At 40.9% G+C, this 23,235-nt stretch overlaps 1 protein-coding gene across 3 annotated transcripts in view; it reads right to left on the bottom strand.

Moving 5' to 3' along the window:
- Positions 1-4,586: 4,586 nt before the first annotated feature.
- Positions 4,587-23,235, bottom strand: part of TGOLN2 (trans-golgi network protein 2) — a 32,399-nt gene continuing 13,750 nt past the window's right edge. The window contains exons 2-6 of one of the 3 annotated variants that reach the window (XM_030201773.1): positions 14,264-15,193; positions 13,096-13,149; positions 11,539-11,705; positions 10,188-10,271; positions 4,587-6,586 (exon numbers count right to left, since the gene is read on the bottom strand). In XM_030201773.1, the coding sequence (XP_030057633.1) occupies positions 6,581-6,586; positions 10,188-10,271; positions 11,539-11,705; positions 13,096-13,149; positions 14,264-15,193 (1,241 nt within the window). In that variant the 3' untranslated portion in view covers positions 4,587-6,580. The remainder of the gene's footprint in view (positions 6,587-10,187; positions 10,272-11,538; positions 11,706-13,095; positions 13,150-14,263; positions 15,194-23,235) is intronic. The other 2 variants (XM_030201774.1, XM_030201775.1) reach the window with 2 other exon arrangements.

The raw sequence follows: 23,235 nt of genomic DNA, 5'->3' as shown, positions 1-23,235 counted from the left end.
AAGAAAGAAAACTATGCTTAAATGCCTCCACACAAAAAACTGGAAAGCAGTACCACATTGTGAAAATCATTTACATTAATCATGTAAACACAAATGTGTCCTTCAAAGATCCCAAAGGAAGGCACGCAATGCTGTAAAGTAAAAAACAAGTAAATGCTTAAAGTGCCAACAACACAAGGTCTCTGAAAACAAATCTTAAAGCAACACAGTGCCGCTGATTAAAAAAAAAAATCTTACTCAAAACACAGCTGTGTGCAGTGATATATTTTTTAAAATGCCACGGACGCACACACCTTTTAACAATCACAGTGACATCACACATAGATGTCATAAGTCTACCAATTCTGAACAGACAATTGAAAGAAAATACTGAATGTGTGCCGAGAGTGATCCAAAACATTAAAAAAAAAAAAAATCCATAGTGTTTAGAAACACATTTAAAATAGTTAGGACCCTAATGACAAAAAGAAAGGGCACTGTGGGAACCACGTTTTGTAAGATTTTTTTAAAATCAGCAGCACTGTGGTGCTTTAAAATTTGTTGTTTGTTTTCAGAGATCTTGTATGATTTTTATTGTTTACCTTTATAATCATGGGGTTTCATTGTTTTTAATGTTATATCTTTGTTTTAATTTTTTTGATAATTGTTTTGCTTATTGTTATGAGGCAGGCCATACAAGCCGAAACACAGACCGTGTCAAGTCTTTTTAGAAAACATCCAATAAATCTAGCTTTACATCATTTATTGCTGCTGGTCACCTCTATTGTATGATACTACAGTTTCGTTGTGTGGAGACTGGTTCTTCTTCTGTTTGTGACCATTATTCTCTCTGCTGTGTCCAGCTGGTGAAGAAACGGGAAGTGATATCAGCGAAGGTAGGATATGGCAAACAGAAGCCTGTGGGTCACAGCAGGCAGCGAATATGAATCGTAACTACCCGCGATGCCTGGGAAATACCTGGTGAGGAACACGGGGTTCAGAAAGTGGGGGTGTTGTGGACCCTCATAAAGGGGGCAGATGTAGGTATGTTGAGACCAGGGGCAGAGAAGGGTGGGACGGAAGAGAGAGAGGAAGAAATGTTGGACGTATTATTACACCACCACAGGATGTTTAAGGAGTTGTACTATAACATCGTTCCAAAAACTGAAAAATTCTGAAATCCAAAAATTCTCTGGTCCCAAGCATTTTGGATAAAGGTTGGTCAACCTGTATATGGTAAGCAGTGGTAGCAGGGGACAGCGAGACAAACACTAATAATTCCCAAACACTCTCTCCCAGTTTATCGTTCACCCTCCATCCAAGATGGCACATCTGGGCAGCACAGGGAAGTCTTTCTGACCCAAAGATTCATCCCTCCCGTCTTGATTTATTTATTTGTTACATTTGTATCCCACATTTTCCCAGCTATTTGCAGGCTCAATGTGGCTTACATAGTACCGTAAAGGCGTTCGCCATTTATGATCAGGAAAGGCTGCCACATTAGCCATGGCTGTTCCCCTTCCTTTCCAAAGTTGGCATACACCACCCTCCTTGTACCAGCCTCTAGTGGAAAAGGACAAACCAAGGAGAGAGATTTGAACCCAGATTCTGTGCTTGGCACAGCATGGTTAACTTCCATCTCCATCTTTTATGTGGCTGCTAATTAGGGGCTCTATGAACCTGAAGCAATTCTTTATGATTCTCTTGGTAGAAAGTAAAAATAAAAGTCCATAAAAACGTTGGGGATAAAGTGCTGTGGAGAATTCTGGGATGGGTGCATTTCAGAAAACTAAGTAAATGGATCTTCCCCTTTTTTGGACGTTTTATGGACAGGAAATCAAATAATTTTTACTTGTCACAAAAACTTGTCAATTTCATTTATATTGTGAACGTTCTGACAATGTTCAACTTTATTAATATGTGTAAGCTTTTGTTGTGGCTTCTGCACCTGCTGACAACAGGTACTGAGGGTGTTGTTCCCAAATAAACAAACAGAGAAAAGATACTGAACCAATACTTATAGTGGGCAGTTATCACATTAAACAGAATATCTTTATAAATACATAATTCAATACGCATAAGCATTCCACACCGACATCTTTTTGATAGCCAATAATGGCATATATCCCCTTATAAAGATCTCAAAGTCCACTCTGCAGGTTCTGAACTGTATGAATGTGTTGCAGGGGAGGAAACGGAGAGGTGGGTCTATGACTAGTGCCCAGCTCATTTTTCCATGCTTGTTAAGGCTGAAATTTACATGAATTTTTTTTATTTTTGTTATATTTGTACCCCGCGCTTTCCCACTCATGGCAGGCTCAATGCGGCTTACACGGGGCTATGGAGGGTTAAGTGACTTGCCCAGAGTCACAAGGAGCTGCCTGTGCCTGAAGTGGGAATCGAACTCAGTTCCCCAGGACCAAAGTCCACCACCCTAACCATTAGGCCACTCCTCCACTCAATTGTACATAAGTATTGCCATACTGGGACAGACCGAAGGTCCATCATGCCCAGCATCCTGTTTCTAACAGTGGCCAATCCAGGTCACAAGTACATGGCAAGATCCCAAAACAGTACAATACATGTTACGCTGCTTATTCTAGAAATAAGCAGTGGATTTTCCTCAAGTCCATTTTAATAATGGTCGATGGACTTTTCTTTTAGGAAGCCATCCAAACCTTTTTTTTTTAACTATGGAAGTTTCATGCACACTCAGAGCTACCCTCCCTCCATGCGATGGACAATATTTCTAAAGCCTCAGAGGCAAGTAGCAACCATCCATTAAAAAAAAAATGATTGTGTTATGTTAATTTATGGGAAAGTCTTAATGCATCTCCCTTGATGCCACTATGCAAGATGGACCCAGGGACACAGCGAACAATCTACAGTAGGCACCCTGTACAGACCAATCAGACAGAGGTAAGTGTGTTATAATTTGTGACACATATGAGCACGGGTTTGCCAGGTGCAAGACTGCCAACCGTTTCAGAGACCATGTAGGTAGTGCAGCTGGTCTTCTGGATGGTGAACAGGAATTTCCTTTTATTGTGTTATGTGCAGCTCACAGAATAAGTCTGACAGTTCTGCAGTGACACAAGTCCCACGCCCCATGCCTACCCCAAACCCACATCCTCTTACAAGCAGAGAAAGGAGTCAATCACAAGGGCTCCTTCCTCCTGGTCAACAAAAGTGCAAACCAAGCCATTATAAGAATTAAATATTACAAGACATTTAGCAACAATAAAACAATCTGTTCGAAAACAATTTCCATGTACATCTTCCCATTGCCCTACACAAAAGGTCCAAGAAAGTAAGACATTTCTCATCAGAATAGGCAGTTACAAATCCACAGGAAAAAAATTAAAATCAAATAAAAATAAATCTGAATAAACTTTGTCTTCATGTTATTTTTCTACTACTACATATATACATTCATTAAACCACTGGGGACTCGGCCCATGTACCTTAAAGAGCACTGGCTATCCCTTCCTATTACATAGATGTTCAGTGAATAAAGCTTTTATTCTCAGCGACATGTTAGGAGAGGGGTTTCCCTAACTCTCGAATAGGAATGCTCCAAGTTAATAGAACCACGCACCCTCTCAGAAGTGACGAGTGCAAGTAGTGCAAACACATGAACTCTTCCCTATGGCAACTGGCGCTTACACACAAGGCACTCCGTAAATGCAAGCCTCTTAATTCCAATGTCTAACTGTTTTCTGAGGCCAGCATTGCGTGCACAATTTTTGTTTGCTCTGAAAAGCAAACCGTAGTACTCTTAAACAGTTGGTGGGGGAAAAATAAAAATCAAGAATATGTACAGCCAGTCTTTGCTAATCTGAAATTTCAAATCCAACCAACCAAAGGAAACCTGCAGAAAAGGTAAAAGATGTGAGAAGTCATTCAATTTTCCAACAGAAATTATAAAAGACTGAATTCTGCATTACAGCTACTAACAGACAATTCCCAATTCTTCAATACAAGGTATACACAAGTCCCTTAGCAGACATACTTTATCTTTCAGGGAATAAGAGAAAGTGTCTCATTGCCAATATATTGCCTCCTGGTAATATATTTCCACTAAAGGTTCCAGCCAGCAGCATTACAATAAGGGCTTAAAGACCTATCCAGGTGGCTGTAGAAGGGCATGATTAGGAAGAGAAACTAACCCCCTTGTTTACTAAGGGGCATTTTTACTAAGCTGCGTAAGCGTCTACACGCACCCAACGCACGCCAAAATGGAGTTACCGCCCAACTACCAAATGGCTCTTGTGGTAATTTCATTTTTGGCGCATGTCCGATACATGCGTTTGAAAAGTATTTTTTATTTTCGGGCGCGCGTAATGGATGTGTGCCAAGTGGCATTTGGCGCGCATAGGTCTTTACCACCCGGTTACCGCGCGAGTCTTTACCGCTAAGTCAATGGCTGGCGGTAAGGTCTCTGACCCAAAATGGATGCGCGGCAATTTTCATTTTGACCCACGCCCATTTTTTTTTACAGGCGTGCTAAAAAATGGATTGGCGCCCACCCAAAACCCGCGCCTACGCTACCGCAAGCCATTTTCAGCGCGCCTTTGTAAAAGGATCCCTAAGCGTGCTAGCGGCTGCAGTGTGCTAATGCCGACACAGCCCATTCACTTTGAATGGGCTGTGTCGGCACTGCTGCATGGCTTAGTAAACACGGAGGTAAGACAGCTATAGGAGACCTAGCCATATACATAGCCACTTTGAGGGCTCTGCCAGCAAAGATCGCTTAAGTTTAAAAAAAACAGAGACCATACATTTTCTGCTCCAGAAGGTGACCTTCTGCTTCTACCTGTCCTCAGCTGTGAAAAGGTACTCTTTTCCACCTCATTCTTAAACACTGTGGGACAGCTATTCTGCTATGATCAACCGACCAACCCGCTCTCCTTCCCACTGATCAGAGAAAAGGATGAGAAGCTGGAGTGATGAACTGAAAATGCACAGTAACTTACAAACCCTGTTTACACAAGATCAACTCAAGGTGTCTCGTTTGTTTCAAATGAACTGGTTCCGGGAATGCACATTTCTTCATCTCACGTAGCTTGTTTCCAAGTCGGCCGCTAAATACTTTTCAGACCAAAGCTGTCATTCTTTAAGTAAACACTGTCCACCTTAACCTGAGCCTCTAATACTTGTAAAGAAGCACAAATACGATGATGGGGAAGGTGGGGTGGGGATAGAGGATCACAAAGCATTTTTACAAGGAAGGCTTGGCACAGCCTGATGTTTCTTTGCTCATTGTTCTCAGTTTTCCTTGCAAACCCTCTGCAGTAGCTATAATCACTAAAGCTAATTAGCTTAAACCCCCGATCCAGTGGACACTTCTAGGAGTCCTAATTTGAAGGCACAAAATCTTATAGGTGTGTGATTTTTTTTATTGGACAGAGGGCCCTAAATTTGAAACTATTAGACCAGTGATTCCCAAACTTTTTACTATGGCAGAACTCCTAAAATATTTTTCATACACTGAGGAACCTTCAATTTATGTAAACATATATATGCTCATACAAACAGATTCTATCATCTAATTTCTTGAGGAATCCCTGAAAAGAGTTTGAGGAATCCAGTTTAAGAATCACTGTATTAGACGCAAATTAGTGACTGACCCGATAAGTAACTTGAAAACACACGTCTATCACTGAAGTGCTGAGATATTCCTTAAAAAGCTACAGAAAGGATAACAGCATTACACTGCACAAGGAAATTGCAAGGTGAGAGGTGCTATTCCTGTGTGCCAGGCAGAACTGTATGAAAAATAAAAGCAACAGGATGGCATTTGGATAGCCATCTACTGATTTAATCTGTTTTCAGAACTGTACTGGCCCTTGATTCCTAGCTTAATTACACCATATAACAACACCTTCCCTCATTATAAAACAATCACAACCCTATCCTCGCAACACAGTTATGACAACCTTAGAAGCTGAAAATTTCAAGCAACTCTCAACTGAAAATGAGATAAAGACAGAGTTTTTCTCTCAAATCATATGATCTGTGAAAAGCAAGATGCCAAGGAGGAAGAGGAGGAGTTAGGGGAACAACACCTTTTCTTATACAATTGGAAAGAATTCTACTTCCTGTTTTCATTAGATATAACCAGCCCTCATTTCTGTCCAAACACCACTTAGCTTTCCCATAACAGAGAATAAATAGAATTTAAGCAGGAACTAGGACAGCACAAGTGCTTGTCATTGCACTATACTGTCTACAGTACAGTGCATGCACACTGCTAAGCAGACATGAGTATCTGAGCTCAATTTCTAAAGAAACTACAGGTGCTGCAAAACCAAGCCAAAACAAACAAAAACAAAAACCACAAAACAAATATCAAATTATTTTTAAGAATCTGGGAAGAAAAACCTTTAAGAATGATTTTCATGGCACTGCAAATATCGTAGTGCAAAATCAACAAGATAAATCACTTGTCCATCTCTTCACTAACAAGTTAGCGGAAGAACGTGATGCTGCTTGGCTTCTTGTTCAACCTTCGGTGTGTCATGCAGTTTTCACAGGTCTCTAAGTTTATCCTCACCACCAATATCATACACTGGGGCCCAGGTATTCCCCTGGGCAAGTTTCAGATCTGAAAGAGAGACAACACATATCAACCATTTGATCAAACTTAGCAATGTTCTATTAACTATACCAACACATCAAATTCTCTGTGAGCCAGAACACCTTCTATAGACCCAATGTAACCTTTAATCAAAAGGATGTGGTATATGAGTTATCCCACTTTCAGGTGTCTTGAAGGTTCAAATGCACAAAGCTACTGGAATACAAGGCACAGCAGTCTATGAAGCCTCGAAAAACAAAATATTGGCAATTTGAAATGTCTTTACGCAATGTTGCATTTCTGTTGATAAAAAGATGTGAAAGGCAATTCTTTTCCCGAGTGCATGCATTTATGCATGCTTTGCACATGTTAAGTGCACAGAAGTGCCATTTACACGCGTTAATGCAGTATGTGTTATTCTACAATAGTGCACAAGTGCTATACTGTGAGGGGGCGCACATGTGGACAGAGCATGAGAGGTGCTGCCACCGACCTGGTAACTGGACACACTTATGTTTAGCGGTACCAATGCAGGTTTATGCTAGTAATTCTACAATGGAATCAGGGCTGTTTACCTGTCTTATCTAGATTGTAAGCTCTTTGAGCAGGGACTGTCTTCTGTGTATAGTGTACAGCTCTGCGTATGCCTTGTAGCGCTATAGAAATGTTAAGTAGATAGATAGGGCGCCTGGCTGCCATTATAGCACAGGTGCTCCCCACCTGGCATTGAGGCACCCACTTACAGAATTATTTGCTACTGACCGGTTGGATTTATACACTGCAATCCCAGACAGTATGCAGTATACATTAACCCCCTAATTCTATAATCTGTCGTGCAAAATTGGCCACCCAACTGACATACAATTAAGTGCGTTGGATGCAATTTCACAGCACATGGCGTCTATATTTGCATGACTGTACCAAGGCACTATTCTAATGCCATGGTGCGTAACTGCACAATTATGGGGCTGTGCACATTTCTACCTCCCATAGACCAGGCGTAAGGGTCGTGCCTCAATGCTGGCATGCAAATGTGGACTTACACCAGTATTCTATAAATTAATCTGGCCGCTCAGATGCCATTAGAGAGTACTGCTTAGTGCCTTCCATTTTGCCTACACTTTGGCAACCTATACACAACCATTTCTTTTTGTTATTGAATTTAAAATACAACTAAATCAAATTATGTTACATATTAACAGAAGACTGGTTGCTGGTGTGTGTCCAGGTATACAGAAACAAGCTAAAAAAATGAATCACATATTAACCAGATTCATTACTTCCTCATTTCAGCTTAACTCTTGAATGATTAAAGTTCATTATTCTGAATTGGAAATCATAAAATAAGAACTTATAAAAACAGTTCAGAAACTGTATGACCACACTGAAAGGGGCTAACATGGACATCCAAGTACATAGCCTTGAAGGCAATCTACAAAACAAAATCTTCTTAAGAAAGGCATAAACACAGACTTGCACAAGTTGGAAACTTGTGAGCAGTAGCACGTTAATTCAACATTTGGGTACGAATTCGTACCCTATAAATACACATGGCTTCTTCTGCATGTGAGGTTTATGCAGAAGACCTCACAATAGCAACCAAGTATAACAGTGTGAGACATGATTGAGAGGTTTGGTAGGTATGTGTATATGTGATTTTGTGGGTCTGTGCACGCACATCCGAGTGCTGGGGTATGTGTATGTTTGCAAGCATATCTATAATCAGGAGGGAAAATGAGAGGGGAAAGCAGTTTGAAAGATGCAATTCCTTAAACACTGCACTACAATGAATAAGTGTATGTATACTATAGCTATCGGAACTGCTTCTCCCATAGAAATGTTATGTAGTAATTTTTGGATGGGGGTTAATTTCTCTTCTCCACCCCTCCCCAACCACATGCAACCACATGCAGAAATTTCACTTCTACAGCACAGAACCTTCCATCCAGATCATCTCCTCCTTTCCTGTGACTAGAGCTGCCTTCCAGTCCTCCACCCCCACTGATCCTACCTACAGTCTCTGCTGCCAGGACACAGGTAGAGCAGGCCCACTCATTAGGAAGGGAAGACACTGTCCTTTTACAAAGACGTGCTGAAAAATGGCTTGTGGTAGTTTAGGCGCAGGTTTTGGGGGCGCCTCGATCCATTTTTCTGCTGAAAAAGGATATGCAGCAAAATCAAAATTGCCGTCCATTTTCGGTTGGAGACCTTACCGCCAGCCATCGACCTAGTCTCACAAGGTAACTGGGTGGTTATGCGCATCAAATGCGACTTGGCGTGCGTCCGAAAATAAAAATGATTTTTCGGACGTGCATATCGGAGGCGCACCAAAAATGAAATTACCGCAACAGCCATGTGGTAGCTGGGCGGTAACTCCATTTTTGCATGCGTTGGGTGCACGTAGATGCTTATGTGACTTAGTAAAAGGACCCCTAAAAGAATTACAGATAGCAACCAATAGCAAGTACCTGTACAACTGTATATAAACTGCCTCAACTCGTGCTCGAAAGAGAGGGTATATCCAATTAATAAACGATAAATGAGTAAGAAAAACTACAGTTTTTTGAGTAGGAAGAACAACAAATAGTGATATAAAGGGATAGGGAATTATTTACATCCCCTGAAGCATGTGGGGGTACATGCAGAAGAATACGTTTTGGGGTGCGGCAATTTGTGGGATGTTGGGTCAGTTGTGAGGTAAGGTAGATTTGGAATGTGAGGTATTTTGTAGATGATTGTGCAGTTGCAGGGAGTTAGTTTCTGGGGGTGGGGGGAGTGTGCAGTGTAGTGAATTATTTCTGTAGGGTCAGGCAGCTGGGGGTAATTTTTAGAATGGGGCACTTAGCAGGGGGGGAATTCTAGGAGATGAGGCAGTTTGGGAAAGGAGTGGCAGTTGCAGAAGATATTTTTTCTGTATGGAGGCAGCATATTGGGTGGTATGGCAGTTGCAGAAGATATTTTTAATATGTGTGGCAGTTTGTGGGGTGGGTGTGACAATTGCAGGGGGATAGTTTTTGGGTGCAGAGGCAGTATGCAGAGTGATGGGCCAGTTGCAGGGGAGCTCACTTTTTAAACTATTTTGCCTGTTCTCTAATGCTACATTTCACTCTGTTTCTGAAACTCCTTCCCCATAGAAAATGCTTTGGGACATTTTTGGGGCGCTTATTTCTGTGGAACCCCCTGTCCAATTTTGCTCATTTTTGAACTAAACGTATCTTTTTACTGTTTTTTTTTTCCCACAAGTCAAAGTTTCATCCCATTCTGATAGTTTCTGCATGCTCTAAAAGCTGGAACCCACAGAAATACATTGAACTGTGGAGCAGTTTCTCTGGAACCCCCAGTTTGATCTGATTCATTTTCAAAATCAAGTGCCTTCTTACTGGTTTTGCCCAGAAGCCAAGTTTTATCCTAGTCCATTTACTTTTTGGAAGGTTATTTCGCCCCCAGAAAGACAGATATTCCCAACCCCTTTTGTATAATTTTTTCAACTTTCATTGGGTTGGAAAGACTAAGAGAGTCAAAATGAGATGTGCATTCGTTCCAAAAAAAATGCAACACAACACAGAATGTACAACTGGGAGAAATGAAGCAGGAGGGAGGTCAGAGGCAGGTCTATAATAGCATTTACCTTATGATCCAGGCGCTGATAGTCCCCAGAATTTGGTCGACGACCACCCTTCAATTTCTTTCCTTCCAGGACAAAAGCAATGATCTTTCAGAAAAGAAGAGAGACATTTAGCAACTGGGAAGTCTTAAGCATTGTTTGGTCAGTTTTAACCTGACTTCAATCCTAAAATGCATTTGTGGGAATAGCTGCATTTTCCATAGAATCCTCTGGTGAGTGTTTTTTGAGAAGTCAGAAAAACATAACCCAAAGCTTTGTGTGTGAACAAAGTGATGTACTAAAACAGACACTCCTGCAGTCTGAACAGACACAAAAGACTTTGAATGGCTTCTAGAGCTGAGATGACGTCTCAGAACAAGACAGCAAAGCAGTCATTCAAAGAAGGGAGAAGGTTAACCTCTGCTAGCTCCCATGTGTTTGTTTATTAAATAATTTTTTATACTGCCTTTGCAGGTCACAGTGGTTTACAAATTTTAAAAAATATATATAAAAACTCATACAGAAAACAGAAGCCCAGTAAAAATAGGATAGAAGCAAACTCAGCATTCATACAATACAAAACACAATTTAAACAGAGTACTAAAAGAAAGTGCAGATAAATGCCACTCCAGCATCTTCAAATCCCCATTCCCCCAAAAACATTTGTAAAAAAAAAAAAAAAAGTAAGTTTTCAACGGTCCCTTAAATTCCGCTAACACAGGTTCTGTATGCAGTGCACACTGAAAGTAAGGGATTTATCCCTTATTTTTCAATTCTCAAATCTTGAATTTGCTTTTAAAATCTATTAACCTTACAAAGCTTTAGATCAACCTAATTGGAGTCCTACTGGCATTAGAAGACATATTTTCTCTCTGCTTCTGTTCCATAACTTTGTACACGTAATTTTTTAATGAACATTTTTAGCCATATTTTGCAACACTGAATGCACCTGTCTATTGCTCTATATGTCTGAATGTGCCATGCAACTGTGTATGGAGGTCCAGGGCCACAGTGGGAGGAGAAGAAGAAGCTGAAGTCCATGCCACTGCTACTACTGTACAGTGGAAGAAGTGGGAGTCTGCAAACCTGCTCTCTCCACAGTCCTCAGAGTTGGAAGAGAAGGGTGAGTATTGTCATGGCTGTTGCAAATTTCTACCAACAGCACTGAGCTTTTGGAACTGGGGGCCTCACGGTGAAAAAGGCAAAATACATCTCTGCACAATGCCTGTGGCATGAGCCTTTTAGCTTTTATTTTCAATGGAGCAAGTTCACTTCTCTTGGAGTAAAAAGCCTCACAGGAACGAAGCAGAATTAATTTGACACAGTTGAAGCTGCCAGACCACTAAATGAGCAGCATGCAAAACTCATCACCCACCTTTCTTTTATTGTGATAGGCAACATATAGGGCAGCAACAATAAGAGCAGTGGTTACCAAGTAGGCAAAGAAGTGGCTGCTCTCCTGCTCCACCTTGGCTGCCTTGTTTTGATTTCCTTGTGCATTGTTTACATTCTTGTTACTGGTGTCATCCACATCTTTTTCTGCTGTAGAAACAGATCGTTTTAGTTGTGATGGCTGGTCAGCTACCCTTTTTGCACCCAATATCTCTACCCACATATATATATATATATATACAATGTGCTGGTAATAGAATGGTATATGATGATACAACAAAACCTGCCAGAATCACACTAAATTACATAACATCTCTCTTGGATCCTGTTATGTGAATATAGCCCAGAATTGTGCTGGTTTATGTACCAAACTATAGCTTTGGGCACTGCCGGTAAAAGGGCTACCAATCATCAAATTGTACACTACCTAAATTTCCATCCTGCAATCACCTCTAAACCCAATCTATTACATTATAGGATTCTCTTGTACTGTGTCTGTGCAATTTGATTTCTTTCCCATACCAAGGCACAATGACTTGCCCACCAAGGCAGCCATCTTCGTCATCGTGCCAGGACACGTGTTTCCATACTAGAATTATAAGATTAACAGCACAGGACAGGACCTCAGCCCAGAGAGGAATTAATTATCCAGGTTTTTGTTTACAGAACTCAGACTTTGCTTTTTCTTTAAAAAATGATTATATTTATTGATATTTTAGTACACAATACAAATTACAAAATACAATTTGTTTTCCTTCAAAATTGACAACCTCGATTGACAAACCTCTCCTCGTCTTCCTTCTCACCCCTCTTCCCCTCAAACTGTGAATGCCTTACAAACTAATCTTGTTTGGGCATCCGGTCCATAAATATTTCACTATAAAACAGATTAGATATCCAATAAGTGGATTAACAGTTTTTATCCATCATCTAGTTCCTTCCAAAAACACAACAAAGCATAATATAGTTCGACCAAAGTCAAGATCACATCTCCAAACCATGGGATTTTGTAGCATATAGGAGACATTATAGAATTAGCAGCTCATGCTGAAAGGGTACCTTTACATTTGTGAGGTGACTGAAGTGCCACCATTATGCTGATTGGCCCCTGTCCAGTAAATTTCTAAGCAGTATGAGTTGTTTGCAAGCAGTACCAAGACTATCCCTGAAGATACCACAAGTCTTAAATAGGGCACCTTTGATTTAAAAAAAAAGAAAGAAAAAAAAAAGTACTGCAGGTACACAACAGAAACTGTACAGTGAAGCATGAACCTGTAAAATCCAAGGTCATCAATGGGAAGACACAAATCACTTTGCATTTAAATTTATTTTCTCAGGAGCCATAAACCAAAAGGGGGCCCCACTCCTTTTCCTTCACTGCTTCTACCACTGAACAAAATGTGAAAGTCTTCTCTATCCAATTGGCAGATTACTGGTAAAGCATGGGGAATGAGAAATTAAAGGTCAAGTATATGCAGCTACAGAGGAAAGAAACCAATCTGCAGAAATCCAGATTCTAGGACAGATCATCACAGCTCACCTGTTTCACCATCTCCACCCTCTGGTTCATCGTCATCCTCACCCTCACCATCTACTATGTGAAAACACAAACACATGTTTACAACCTACTGCCACCTCCATTTATCTAAAGGTACTTTATTTGGAGGGGAAATTTACTGAAAAGTGCAATGATTCTATTACATAACATTGTGCATAGGCTAGCAGGGTAACATGGGGAACAGGGGGTAGTTGTGGAGAACAGAACTACAACCTTACTTTCCATTCATCTATCAGCTAGTCAGTGTGTGACCCTGAGGAAATAGCTTAACTTTCCTGTGCTAAAATTTAATCTAAGCGCCCCCTGGGGCACAGATATTTTAACAATATGATGCATTCACATCTTGTACATTACCACATATACTGATGGCACCATACACAACAATGATTTTTGGTTTCTGAACTTCTACTGAATTATGGTACATCGAGAAAAGTAGAGAAATCAATACTATTCCTAAAGATTTAACTAGCCAGGAAAGGGTCCTGACCAGTTAAATAGCACATAACCATATTCAGCAGGAGATAGCCGGTTATCTCCTGTTGAATATTCATGGACCACTCTCACCTCATCTCCACCACATCAATTTACATGAGCGATGATCATTTGTGGACAGAAGCCATCATACAGTCAGTAATGAAGCTTAAACCAGGAACAATGCACATCTTGTAACACTCGACATTGGGAGGGTCCAAGAAAACAACAAGGCAGATGATCTGCAAACTCCAAGATGGAAGGACAACAAAGCAGATCAGTAAAAGAAAACCATTAATTTATTGAACAAAAAACAAATATTCAAATCAGCCCGACACAGGCCGTGTTTCGCCCAGCAGGGCTGCATCAGGGGCTACAAGATAAATGACACAACATATAAAACTTTAAATATAAAAAATGTATACATTCATAATTTAAAAAAGAATCCAAAAGTCAGAAAGCATATAAATGAAAATATATCATGTATATATACTCAATACAAAAATCAGTGAAAAAACTGTTTTTTGTTCAATAAATTTATGGTTTTCTTCTACTGATATGCTTTGTTGTCCTTACACTCGACATTGGAGCAGGTAAGGATAATTTTGGATATAAAGAGAAGATGTCACAGGTTATATTCTTAGTTATTACCTACTTATTTTAACAAAAAACTACTTACCACCTTTATCAACATTCAGTTTTGAGTCTTCCCCTGCGGCGTCCACAGCTGCTTCTTCCTGCTTCTGCTCTTTCTCTGCGGTGTCCACAGCTGCTTCTCCCTGCTTCTGCTCTTTCTGTGTGGCGCCCGCAGCTGCTTCTCCCTGCTTCTGCTCTTTCTGTGTGGCGCCCGCAGCTGCTTCTCCCTGCTTCTGCTCTTTCTGTGCGGCGTCCGCAGCTGCTTCTCCCTGCTTCTGCTCTTTCTGTGCGGCGCCCGCAGCTGCTTCTCCCTGCTTCTGCTCTTTCTGTGCGGCGCCCGCAGCTGCTTCTCCCTGCTTCTGCTCTTTCTGTGCGGCGCCCGCAGCTGCTTCTCCCTGCTTCTGTTCTTTCTGTGCGGCGCCCGCAGCTGCTTCTCCCTGCTTCTGCTCTTTCTGTGCGGCGTCCGCAGCTGCTTCTCCCTGCTTCTGCTCTTTCTGTGCGGTGTCCGCAGCTGCTTCTCCCTGCTTCTGCTCTTTCTGTGCGGTGTCCGCAGCTGCTTCTCCCTGCTTCTGCTCTTTCTGTGCGGTGTCCGCAGCTGCTTCTCCCTGCTTCTGCTCTTCCTGTGCGGCTCCTGCAGCTGCTTCTCCCTGCTTCTGCTCTTTCTGTGCGGCTCCTGTAGCTGCTTCTCCCTGCTTCTGCTCTTTCTGTGTGGCGCCCGCAGCTGCTTCTCCCTGCTTCTGCTCTTTCTGTGTGGCGCCCGCAGCTGCTTCTCCCTGCTTCTGCTCTTTCTGTGTGGCGCCCGCAGCTGCTTCTCCCTGCTTCTGCTCTTTCGGTGTGGCGCCCGCAGCTGCTTCTCCCTGCTTCTGCTCTTTCTGTGTGGTGTCTCTCTTTTCCAAGACTTTCCCTTTGGCTTCCACAACCGTGCCTATCTTCAAGTCTTGCTTTGTGTTGCCTGCACCTGAATTGCTGTTTCCTGTGTTTGTGGGATCAAAAAAGTTATAAAGAATAAATAAAAAAAGGATCAAAAGAAGAGATATGTCCAAATGTTGACAAACCACACAATAACCTAAAAAAAATAAAATTTTAGCATACTAATATTTGAACATCATCACTTGACTAGCACCAAGTTTTTGGCTTACTGGTTTCTCTGTAGACTCCCCCCCCCCCCCCCCCCCAAAAAAAAAAAAAAAAAAAAAAAAATTGCCCAGAGATCTCTTTAATTTGTAGGTCTCTAATCACACTACTTCACATGGAGCCTATCAGACAGCTGCAACTCTGCTCAATTAATGCAGGTTATGGAAGATCGTAGTCAAACTTCCTACTTATACAGTGACTCCAAGATCACCTAATTCAAATCCTAGATGAATTAAGTCAGCAGTTCCCATGAACTTCTTTTCATGGACAAATAAATACTTTATTACATTTGGAACGTTCCTTTCACCAAAGTGTAAAATATCTAGTGTTATAGAATATATTTTTCTGAAATGTCACAAACACGATGTTCCTTGGAGGATAATAATCTTTTGTTGCTGCATTCGACTTCTTGTGTTTTATATATCAAATCAGATCTGCTACAACCATCTCTATAAGGAGAGGGACAAATTCAGGCCGAGTACATTTAGGGGTCTTTTTTTCTAAGTTGAAGTAAAAAGTGGTCTTAGTGCACCCTTGCATGGATTTTGCCTGCACACTAAGGCCATTTTTACCACAGCAGAAAACATGTCCGATTTTCTATTTTTTAAAAATTAATGGCCATGCGCCAATACTGACAACTAAACAGCAGCAGTGATCCAAGGAAGAGTTTATACAAATATCAACGTTAATGTAAACAGGACCCAGCCTGGCCAAGTTTTGGAAAAACTTTCATCAGGGGGGTCACATAGGTTTCCACAATACATTCACAGATTCAATGCATGTACTGCAATATCCGCATAGAAAAAGTTCTGGTCCAATTCCAAAAGTCAGTAACCATCAAGTCTCCAGCCCAAATTCAATTTGCTTTTATCATCATTGATACCTACACAATCGAAGACAGACACTTTGGGGTATGTTTACTAAGGTGCGTTGGCGTGACAGGTCTAGCGCTAGAAGCCTGGAAAGTTTGCCACCGCAAATATAAGTATGCCATCAAGAAAGCCAAGCGCTTGTACTTTTCCATGAAACTAAAAACTGCAGGTAAAGATTACAAAAAGCTAAACCAGCTCTTGAACTCGTTTCTCGCCACAAATAAGCTGGAGACCTCTGGGGACGACCCACCTTCGGCGGACCTGCTTGCTACTTATTTCAAGGACAAAATAGAAGTTCTCAGGTCAACGCTTACTAGTTCCCCAGCAGATGTGGATGACTTCTTAGATTCACTGGATCCGTGCTCTGCTTACTGTCCAGCCGATCACACTTGGACTGCCTTTGAAAGCGTTCCTGTAGACCACGTTTCTAAAGTTCTCCGGAAGTTCTCAAACAAGTATTGTGGTTTGGATGCTTGCCCCAGTCACCTTCTAAAAGCGGCCCCGAAGCGCTTCACCGTCGACCTGACTTCCTATCTTAATTACATGTTGAACCATGGCATCTTCCCCCCTGAGCATGGCAGAATTCTTCTCACACCCATCCCAAAGAATCCAAAGATAAGAGCCACCGTCACATCAAATTATCGGCCAGTGGCGTCCATACCGCTGATTGTCAAAGTTATGGACAGCTTGGTGAATACTCAGTTAAATCAATTCCTTGAAACCTTTGACATTCTGCACTACTCTCAGTCTGGTTTCCGTGCTCAGTTTAGCACTGAAACGGTTCTGGTCACAGCCCTGTCGGATTTTAAACGGGACATTTCTGTTGGTATGAAAATTTTACTGTTGCAGTTCGACATGTCCAGCGCGTTTGATATGGTGGACCACACCATCTTACTACATCTACTAGACACACTAGGCATCGGAGGGTGCGTGTTACACTGGTTTAAGGGTTTTCTGTCAACAAGAACTTACCAAGTCAAAGGCACTCCAGATCATTCTGCACCTTGGAAAGCTTCTTGTGGGGTTCCCCAAGGTTCGCCCCTTTCTCCAATGCTATTCAATATCATGCTGTTTCCCCTTGCCACCGCACTAGCAAACCTAGGCCTGAAACCATTTATCTACGCAGATGACATAACCATCTCCATCCCCTTCCCCTTCCATACCTCATTAGATGAAATCACAGATCTGATCAAAGTGAGTTTTTCTGTCTTGGAACGTTGGGCCGAGGTATTCTGGTTTAAGATCAACAAAGACAAAACTCAGTGTCTTGTGCTTTCGTCCGTCCATGCCAGATTTTCCACCAGCTCCCTTGTCATTAAAGACCAGACCCTCCCTATTTCACAGAGCCTTAAACTTCTGGGTGTTGAGCTGGACCCTCACTTGCACCTGGATCCGCAAGTGCGAGTGGTCACCAAACGGATGTTCTATGCTATGTGGAGGCTGCGGCGTGTTAGGTTTTGTCTCACCAGAGAGCTCTTCCGCACTCTCGTTCACTGGCTAGTTCTGTCTCACCTGGACTACTGCAGTGGGATTTATGCAGGCTGCCAGGAGCATCTACTGAGGAAATTCCAGACTGCCCAGAATACTGCTGCAAGACTCATCTTGGGCAAGCCGCGCTGGGTTTCTGCGCAGCCCCTACGTTTCAACCTACACTGGCTACCTGTGAGAGAACGAATTGCATTCAAGATCTGTACTTTGACACATAAAATAATCTATGGCTTAGCTCCGGAATATATGATTCCTCTAATAGATCTCCCACCTAGAAATGCCATCACTACAGCACGCACCTTTTTACAACTCCATTATCCATCTTGCCGGGGTGTTAAATACAAGCTTCTTTTTGCTTCCACTTTCCACTACTCCAGCCCGAAGACCTGGAACGCTCTTCCCCTGTACCTAAAATCGCAAGCTGACCACCCTCTTTTCAAGAAGCTGCTGAAAACGTACCTTTTTGAACAACTGTATTCCATTAGTGACTCTGCTGTTTAGTCATCCTAATTGCTGTTAACGTTTTATCCTTACTCTACTGCTAAACTCATGTGCTGTATCTCTTCACTTTTGTAATTCATGGAAGCCACATTGTGTCTGCATTTGTGGGAAAATGTGGGGTAGAAATGAACCGTAAATAAATAAATAAGGTGCGTTGGCGTTTCTAATGCACCCTTAAATTTAAGGTGCATTAAACGCTAACGCGCCTATACATTTCTATGAACACAATGCACAAACTATTTACGCGTGTTAAAAATGCTAACATGCCCATAGCGCACCATAGTAAACACAGGCATTTATCTATCTATACAAGTCCCATCAAAGAAGACAAAAATGGAAAAGGTACGGAAAACAAATTACTTTCTCACCCCTAGAGGTGATCTCTACATTGTGCGATTCAATTTAAAATTAAATGGGCTAAAATACAAAAATTGGTACTGAATAATATGAATTCACTCTAACAATATACCGATAATTACTCTTATATTATTCTTAGAAAAAATGTATACATACAAATATCTTTTATTAACAAACTGCAATAATCTTTCTTTTGTACAAAATCTCTTCTTATAGTATTATTTGTATTGTACTGACATTTCTATTATATGATTGTTCTGCAATGCTGATAACTCTGTATATTTCTGATACTATTTTATCTTAGTTCTGTTATTAGGTTTCAATTTGCCATTTCCAAATTTACCTCACTTATTGTATTTGGCTATTTTACTATTGTTATGCTGTAACGAAATTGTAAGAGTACATTAAACTGTACCTGCTGTACAACGCCTTGGGTGAATCTCTTCATAAAGGCTGTTAATAAATCCAAATAAAAAAATAAAATAAATATCCCATAACATATACCGATCAAATTCTCACATTCACACATATGCTAATGATCTGTATTGATCTTTACGTTATGGGATATTATAATCTAAGAAGAGATATTTTGTACAAAAGAAAGATTATTGCAGTTTGTTAATAAAAGATATTTGTATACATTTTTTCTAAGAATAATATAAGAGTAATCATTGGTATTATTGAGACAAACCAGCAGAGCTGTGTTTAGGAAGCTTACACTTCTACTGCCTGTGCTGTCCCATAATCCTAGGAGGATTCTGCACACAAAAATCAGTGAAGGCAGTAAGAGGGAGCGGAACACACCAAAGGAAAGCTGCCAGCTCAGCTCAGACCCCTGTCTATTATGACAATTCTGTGGCATCTGGCAGATTTTGCCACCCTTCCTGTGATCATGAAATCACAGATCAGGTGCCATAATTATATATCAGCCTTCTCTTCCCACCGCTCCAAATGTAAAGCAAAACCAGTGCCACCCAGCAGAAACATAACTCTGACCGGTCAAGTCTGAATCTAACTGTGGTAAATAGTGGAAGATAAATTAAAACAAATTGACCAAATCAGGCTGCCCAATTATTCTTCTTCATATTGCTAAAAATGTACCCTGGTGCATTTAAGATAGTTTCTTATCCAAATTAGTTTTTTTCTTCTCTACCATCCTAAGTTATCATACAAATTTCCACACTTCCAATATCTAGCTCTTCCCCCTATATTTTAGCTCCAAGACCATGAGCTATCAAACTATCGGTATTTTAACTGTTCTCCCAAAACTAGTGAGGTTCCTGCTTGAATATCTTGTCTCCTAGATACCCATGGCTTGTTGGATGGTACTTGGTCACCACCATCTGTAACATGAAGCACTTCTGAAAACCCTAGAGTCCACTTCTAGGGTGTTCTGAAACTCCCAGCATCCTCTGCACACAAACTGCTACAAGAGTTCAGCAAGCAATATAAAAGGTAGGTCATTCCATGCCAAGTGGTCTAAAATTAAAAAAGTTCCCACCATCACGTTCTCCAATTTTGTTCAAATTTTATCTGTTGCACGAGTCAGGTGTTAAACAAAGTTTCCCAAAATTTGATGTCTCTAACTGCAATAGTTGCAGATCTAGACCCCCTTTTCTGAAAGGCTGTCAGTCCATGAGCGCACGACATTTACCAAAATGCCATTTTGGGGGTCTAATAAAATCCAAACACATTTATAAGAATGGCTAAAAAATTCAAATCCTGTACAGTTTTTGATGCTAATTCCGATGAAATACATTTGAACATTATGGATGCAAAATCCAGTCAAACAAGTTGACTCAAAGTGTGCATCAAAATTGGTCGTGACTCATCGGAACATATTTGGACCAATATTCAGACCGCAACAACTTCCATGCAAACAAAGATACGGACTTGAAATTTTGAACAAGCATTATGCCTGAACATAATACTACCAGATTTGCAACTAACCAGCATCTATAACCGCCCTGCAGGATCTCTCCAAAGTTGGCACTGTCAGCGCAAATGGTAAAATGTACCAAAGTTCAAAGCCAATTATTCAAAAAGAGTCTGCCTGAATCAGCTTGTGAACAGTATCATCTGAAAGAGAAAATTGTACTCTACAACACTGATCAGTTTTTGTTTTGCAATGCCACCATTAAGTAGCTATTTACTGCATGGAAGTTGTTGCAGTCTGAATATTGGTCCAAATATGTTCCGATGAGTCGCGGCCAATTTTGATGCACACTTTGAGTCAACTTGTTTGACTGGATTTTGCATCCATAATGTTCAAATGTATTTCATCGGAATTAGCATCAACAACTGTACAGGATTTGAATTTTTTAGCCTCTCTTATAAATGTGTTTGGATTTTATTAGACCCCAAAAATGGCATTTTGGTAAATGTCATGCGCTCATTGACTGACAACCTTTCAGAAAAGGGGGTCTAGATCTGCAACCATTGCAGTTAGAGACCTCAAATGTTGGGAAACTTCGTTTAACACTTGACTCGCGCAACAGATAAAATTTGAACAAAATTGGAGACATGATGGTGGGAAGGTTTAGACCACTTGGCATGGAATGACCCAGGTCCAAAACCAGATGACAGCCCTATAAACCTTGGATACAAAAAGAAATGAAACCACAAAGACTGGTGGGAGATAAATTTTGAACTAGCATGTACTTTTATCAAAAGATTGTAATTTGATTTTTCTATAGATAATAGGACTAGTCAGACACATAAGTAGCTGTCTCCCAGAGCTCGGAATTAGTATAATGTTCTGAATGTGCATAGCCATTTTTGTGAACAGCAGTCTCTTCGGTTAGAAGTGGTACAGCTCTCAGGGAGATGGGAGGGACTGGTGGTGCCTGGTTAATCCTGCTCTCTGTGGAAAACTTCTGTTACAAGTAAGCAACTTTGCTATTTCTGTCAACAAGCAGAATGTAATCAGGCATACAAATAGGTGACTCAAGTTCACCGTTTCCATAATTTGCGGATTACTTTTACTTATGCAGGTCAAGAGCAACCCGATCAGATGATTGAGAGTTACCTGGCTTATGAAGGACAAATTGCGCAATACTTTTTGAACAAAGGTGCCATCTTTACTATTGTAAAGTAAATGTATCACGTAGCTGCTTTGCAAATGCTTTCCAGTGAAGCGCCTGTGAAAAGAACTAGACAAAGCAGCAGTGACTCATATTTGATGAGGCTTGATAACAAGTATGATCATAACAGAAATGAATACAGAATGCTAGCAATTAGCTAGTTTCATTTTGCTACTTGAATGTCAAGTGCATTGGGATTGAAGGAGATGAACCATGTTGACTTGGATAGATTCAGTTCTCTTAAGATAGTAACTGAGAACCAATTTATAGTTTAGAACAGTGGTGTCCAACCTCGGCCCTCACAAGGTCGGGTTTTCAGGATTTCCCCAAAGAATAAGCAAGAGATCTATTTGCATACAATGGAGGAAGTGCATGCAAATAGATCTCATGCATATCCATTGAGGAAACCCTGAAGGACACAATCTAGTCAGGTTTTCTAGGACTGAGGTTGGACAACCCTGGTCTAGAGTATGGAGGGCTTTTTTGGGTTGTGCTTGTGTGGTTTAAGATACAAGATTGAAAGCGTTATTTTTTAAAATTAAGATGAACCACCTTTAGCAAAATTTTGAGACGATTATATAGGATTACCTTATTATAATGGGATTGAGGATTAGGTTCATACATAACCCAAGTTGCAGTTCACTGATTTTTAGGTAGCCTTTACTTTGGTCAGAACAGAGTACCTTCCAGATTAGATGTTTGAGAGATGAGGACTCCATCAGTTCATTTGGTAGATTTATAAGGAGATTTAATAACATTAAGGTCTTGTGGAACAAGAGGCTCAGTATTGGTGGTCTGACAAGAGAAAGTCCTCCATGAATCTGAAAACAGGAGGACAGTGGGAAACTGGAGCCTTGTTTATGAAGACATTGTAGGTGGAGAGACCACCATCATGAACTTTAGTAGAGGAGATCTGCAGGTCAAGCTAATAAAGATGACAGAAACTGGAGTATGACAACTGGAGAACACCAAAAGGGGTCTTGGCTGGGGGGGGGGGGGGGCCAATGCTGCTCTCAAAATGGCTGCCCTGACCACTTGTGGCAGTCTCACCCAAAGAGGTTGGATGAAAACAGGAGACGGGGTGAGCCTAGTTATCCTGTTTCCTGATGAGTTCATCTTAACAGTTGTTGTAATCTGCCCTTGGGAAGTCTGGCATTGTAAAGATGAATATATTGAAATTAACCTCTCCTTTCACTGAGGCACATGGAATCACATCTTCATCTGTTTTGTACACATTTACATTTTAGATACACAAATGGATTATTCTCTTTTGAACATGTTTCAGGGGCAAGTGGTTTTATAAGTCAAAATAAAGATAAATATTTTGTTTCATGCAGATTTATTTTGTTTAAACATAACTAAGAGGGCTATGTCTATAATTTTAGCTATAAGCTATAAGGTTTTACTTCAGGTATACTGCACTATTTCCCATCCCCCATCTCTCTTTTCCTATCAGCCACAAGAAGGAATTTCTGGCAGGTCACATGCTCTGATGGGGCCTCATGTTGCTAAGCTAACTCAGATACCTGGTATATCCTGTTACAAAAGTAATTTACTGAGAAAAGGTATGGCAAGGACCA

Source organism: Microcaecilia unicolor, chromosome 4 (genome assembly GCF_901765095.1).
Source record: "Microcaecilia unicolor chromosome 4, aMicUni1.1, whole genome shotgun sequence".
Lineage (NCBI taxonomy): Eukaryota > Metazoa > Chordata > Amphibia > Gymnophiona > Siphonopidae > Microcaecilia > Microcaecilia unicolor.
The sequence above is the reverse complement of the archived record's forward strand: the minus strand, read 5'-3'. Positions and strand labels throughout refer to the sequence as shown.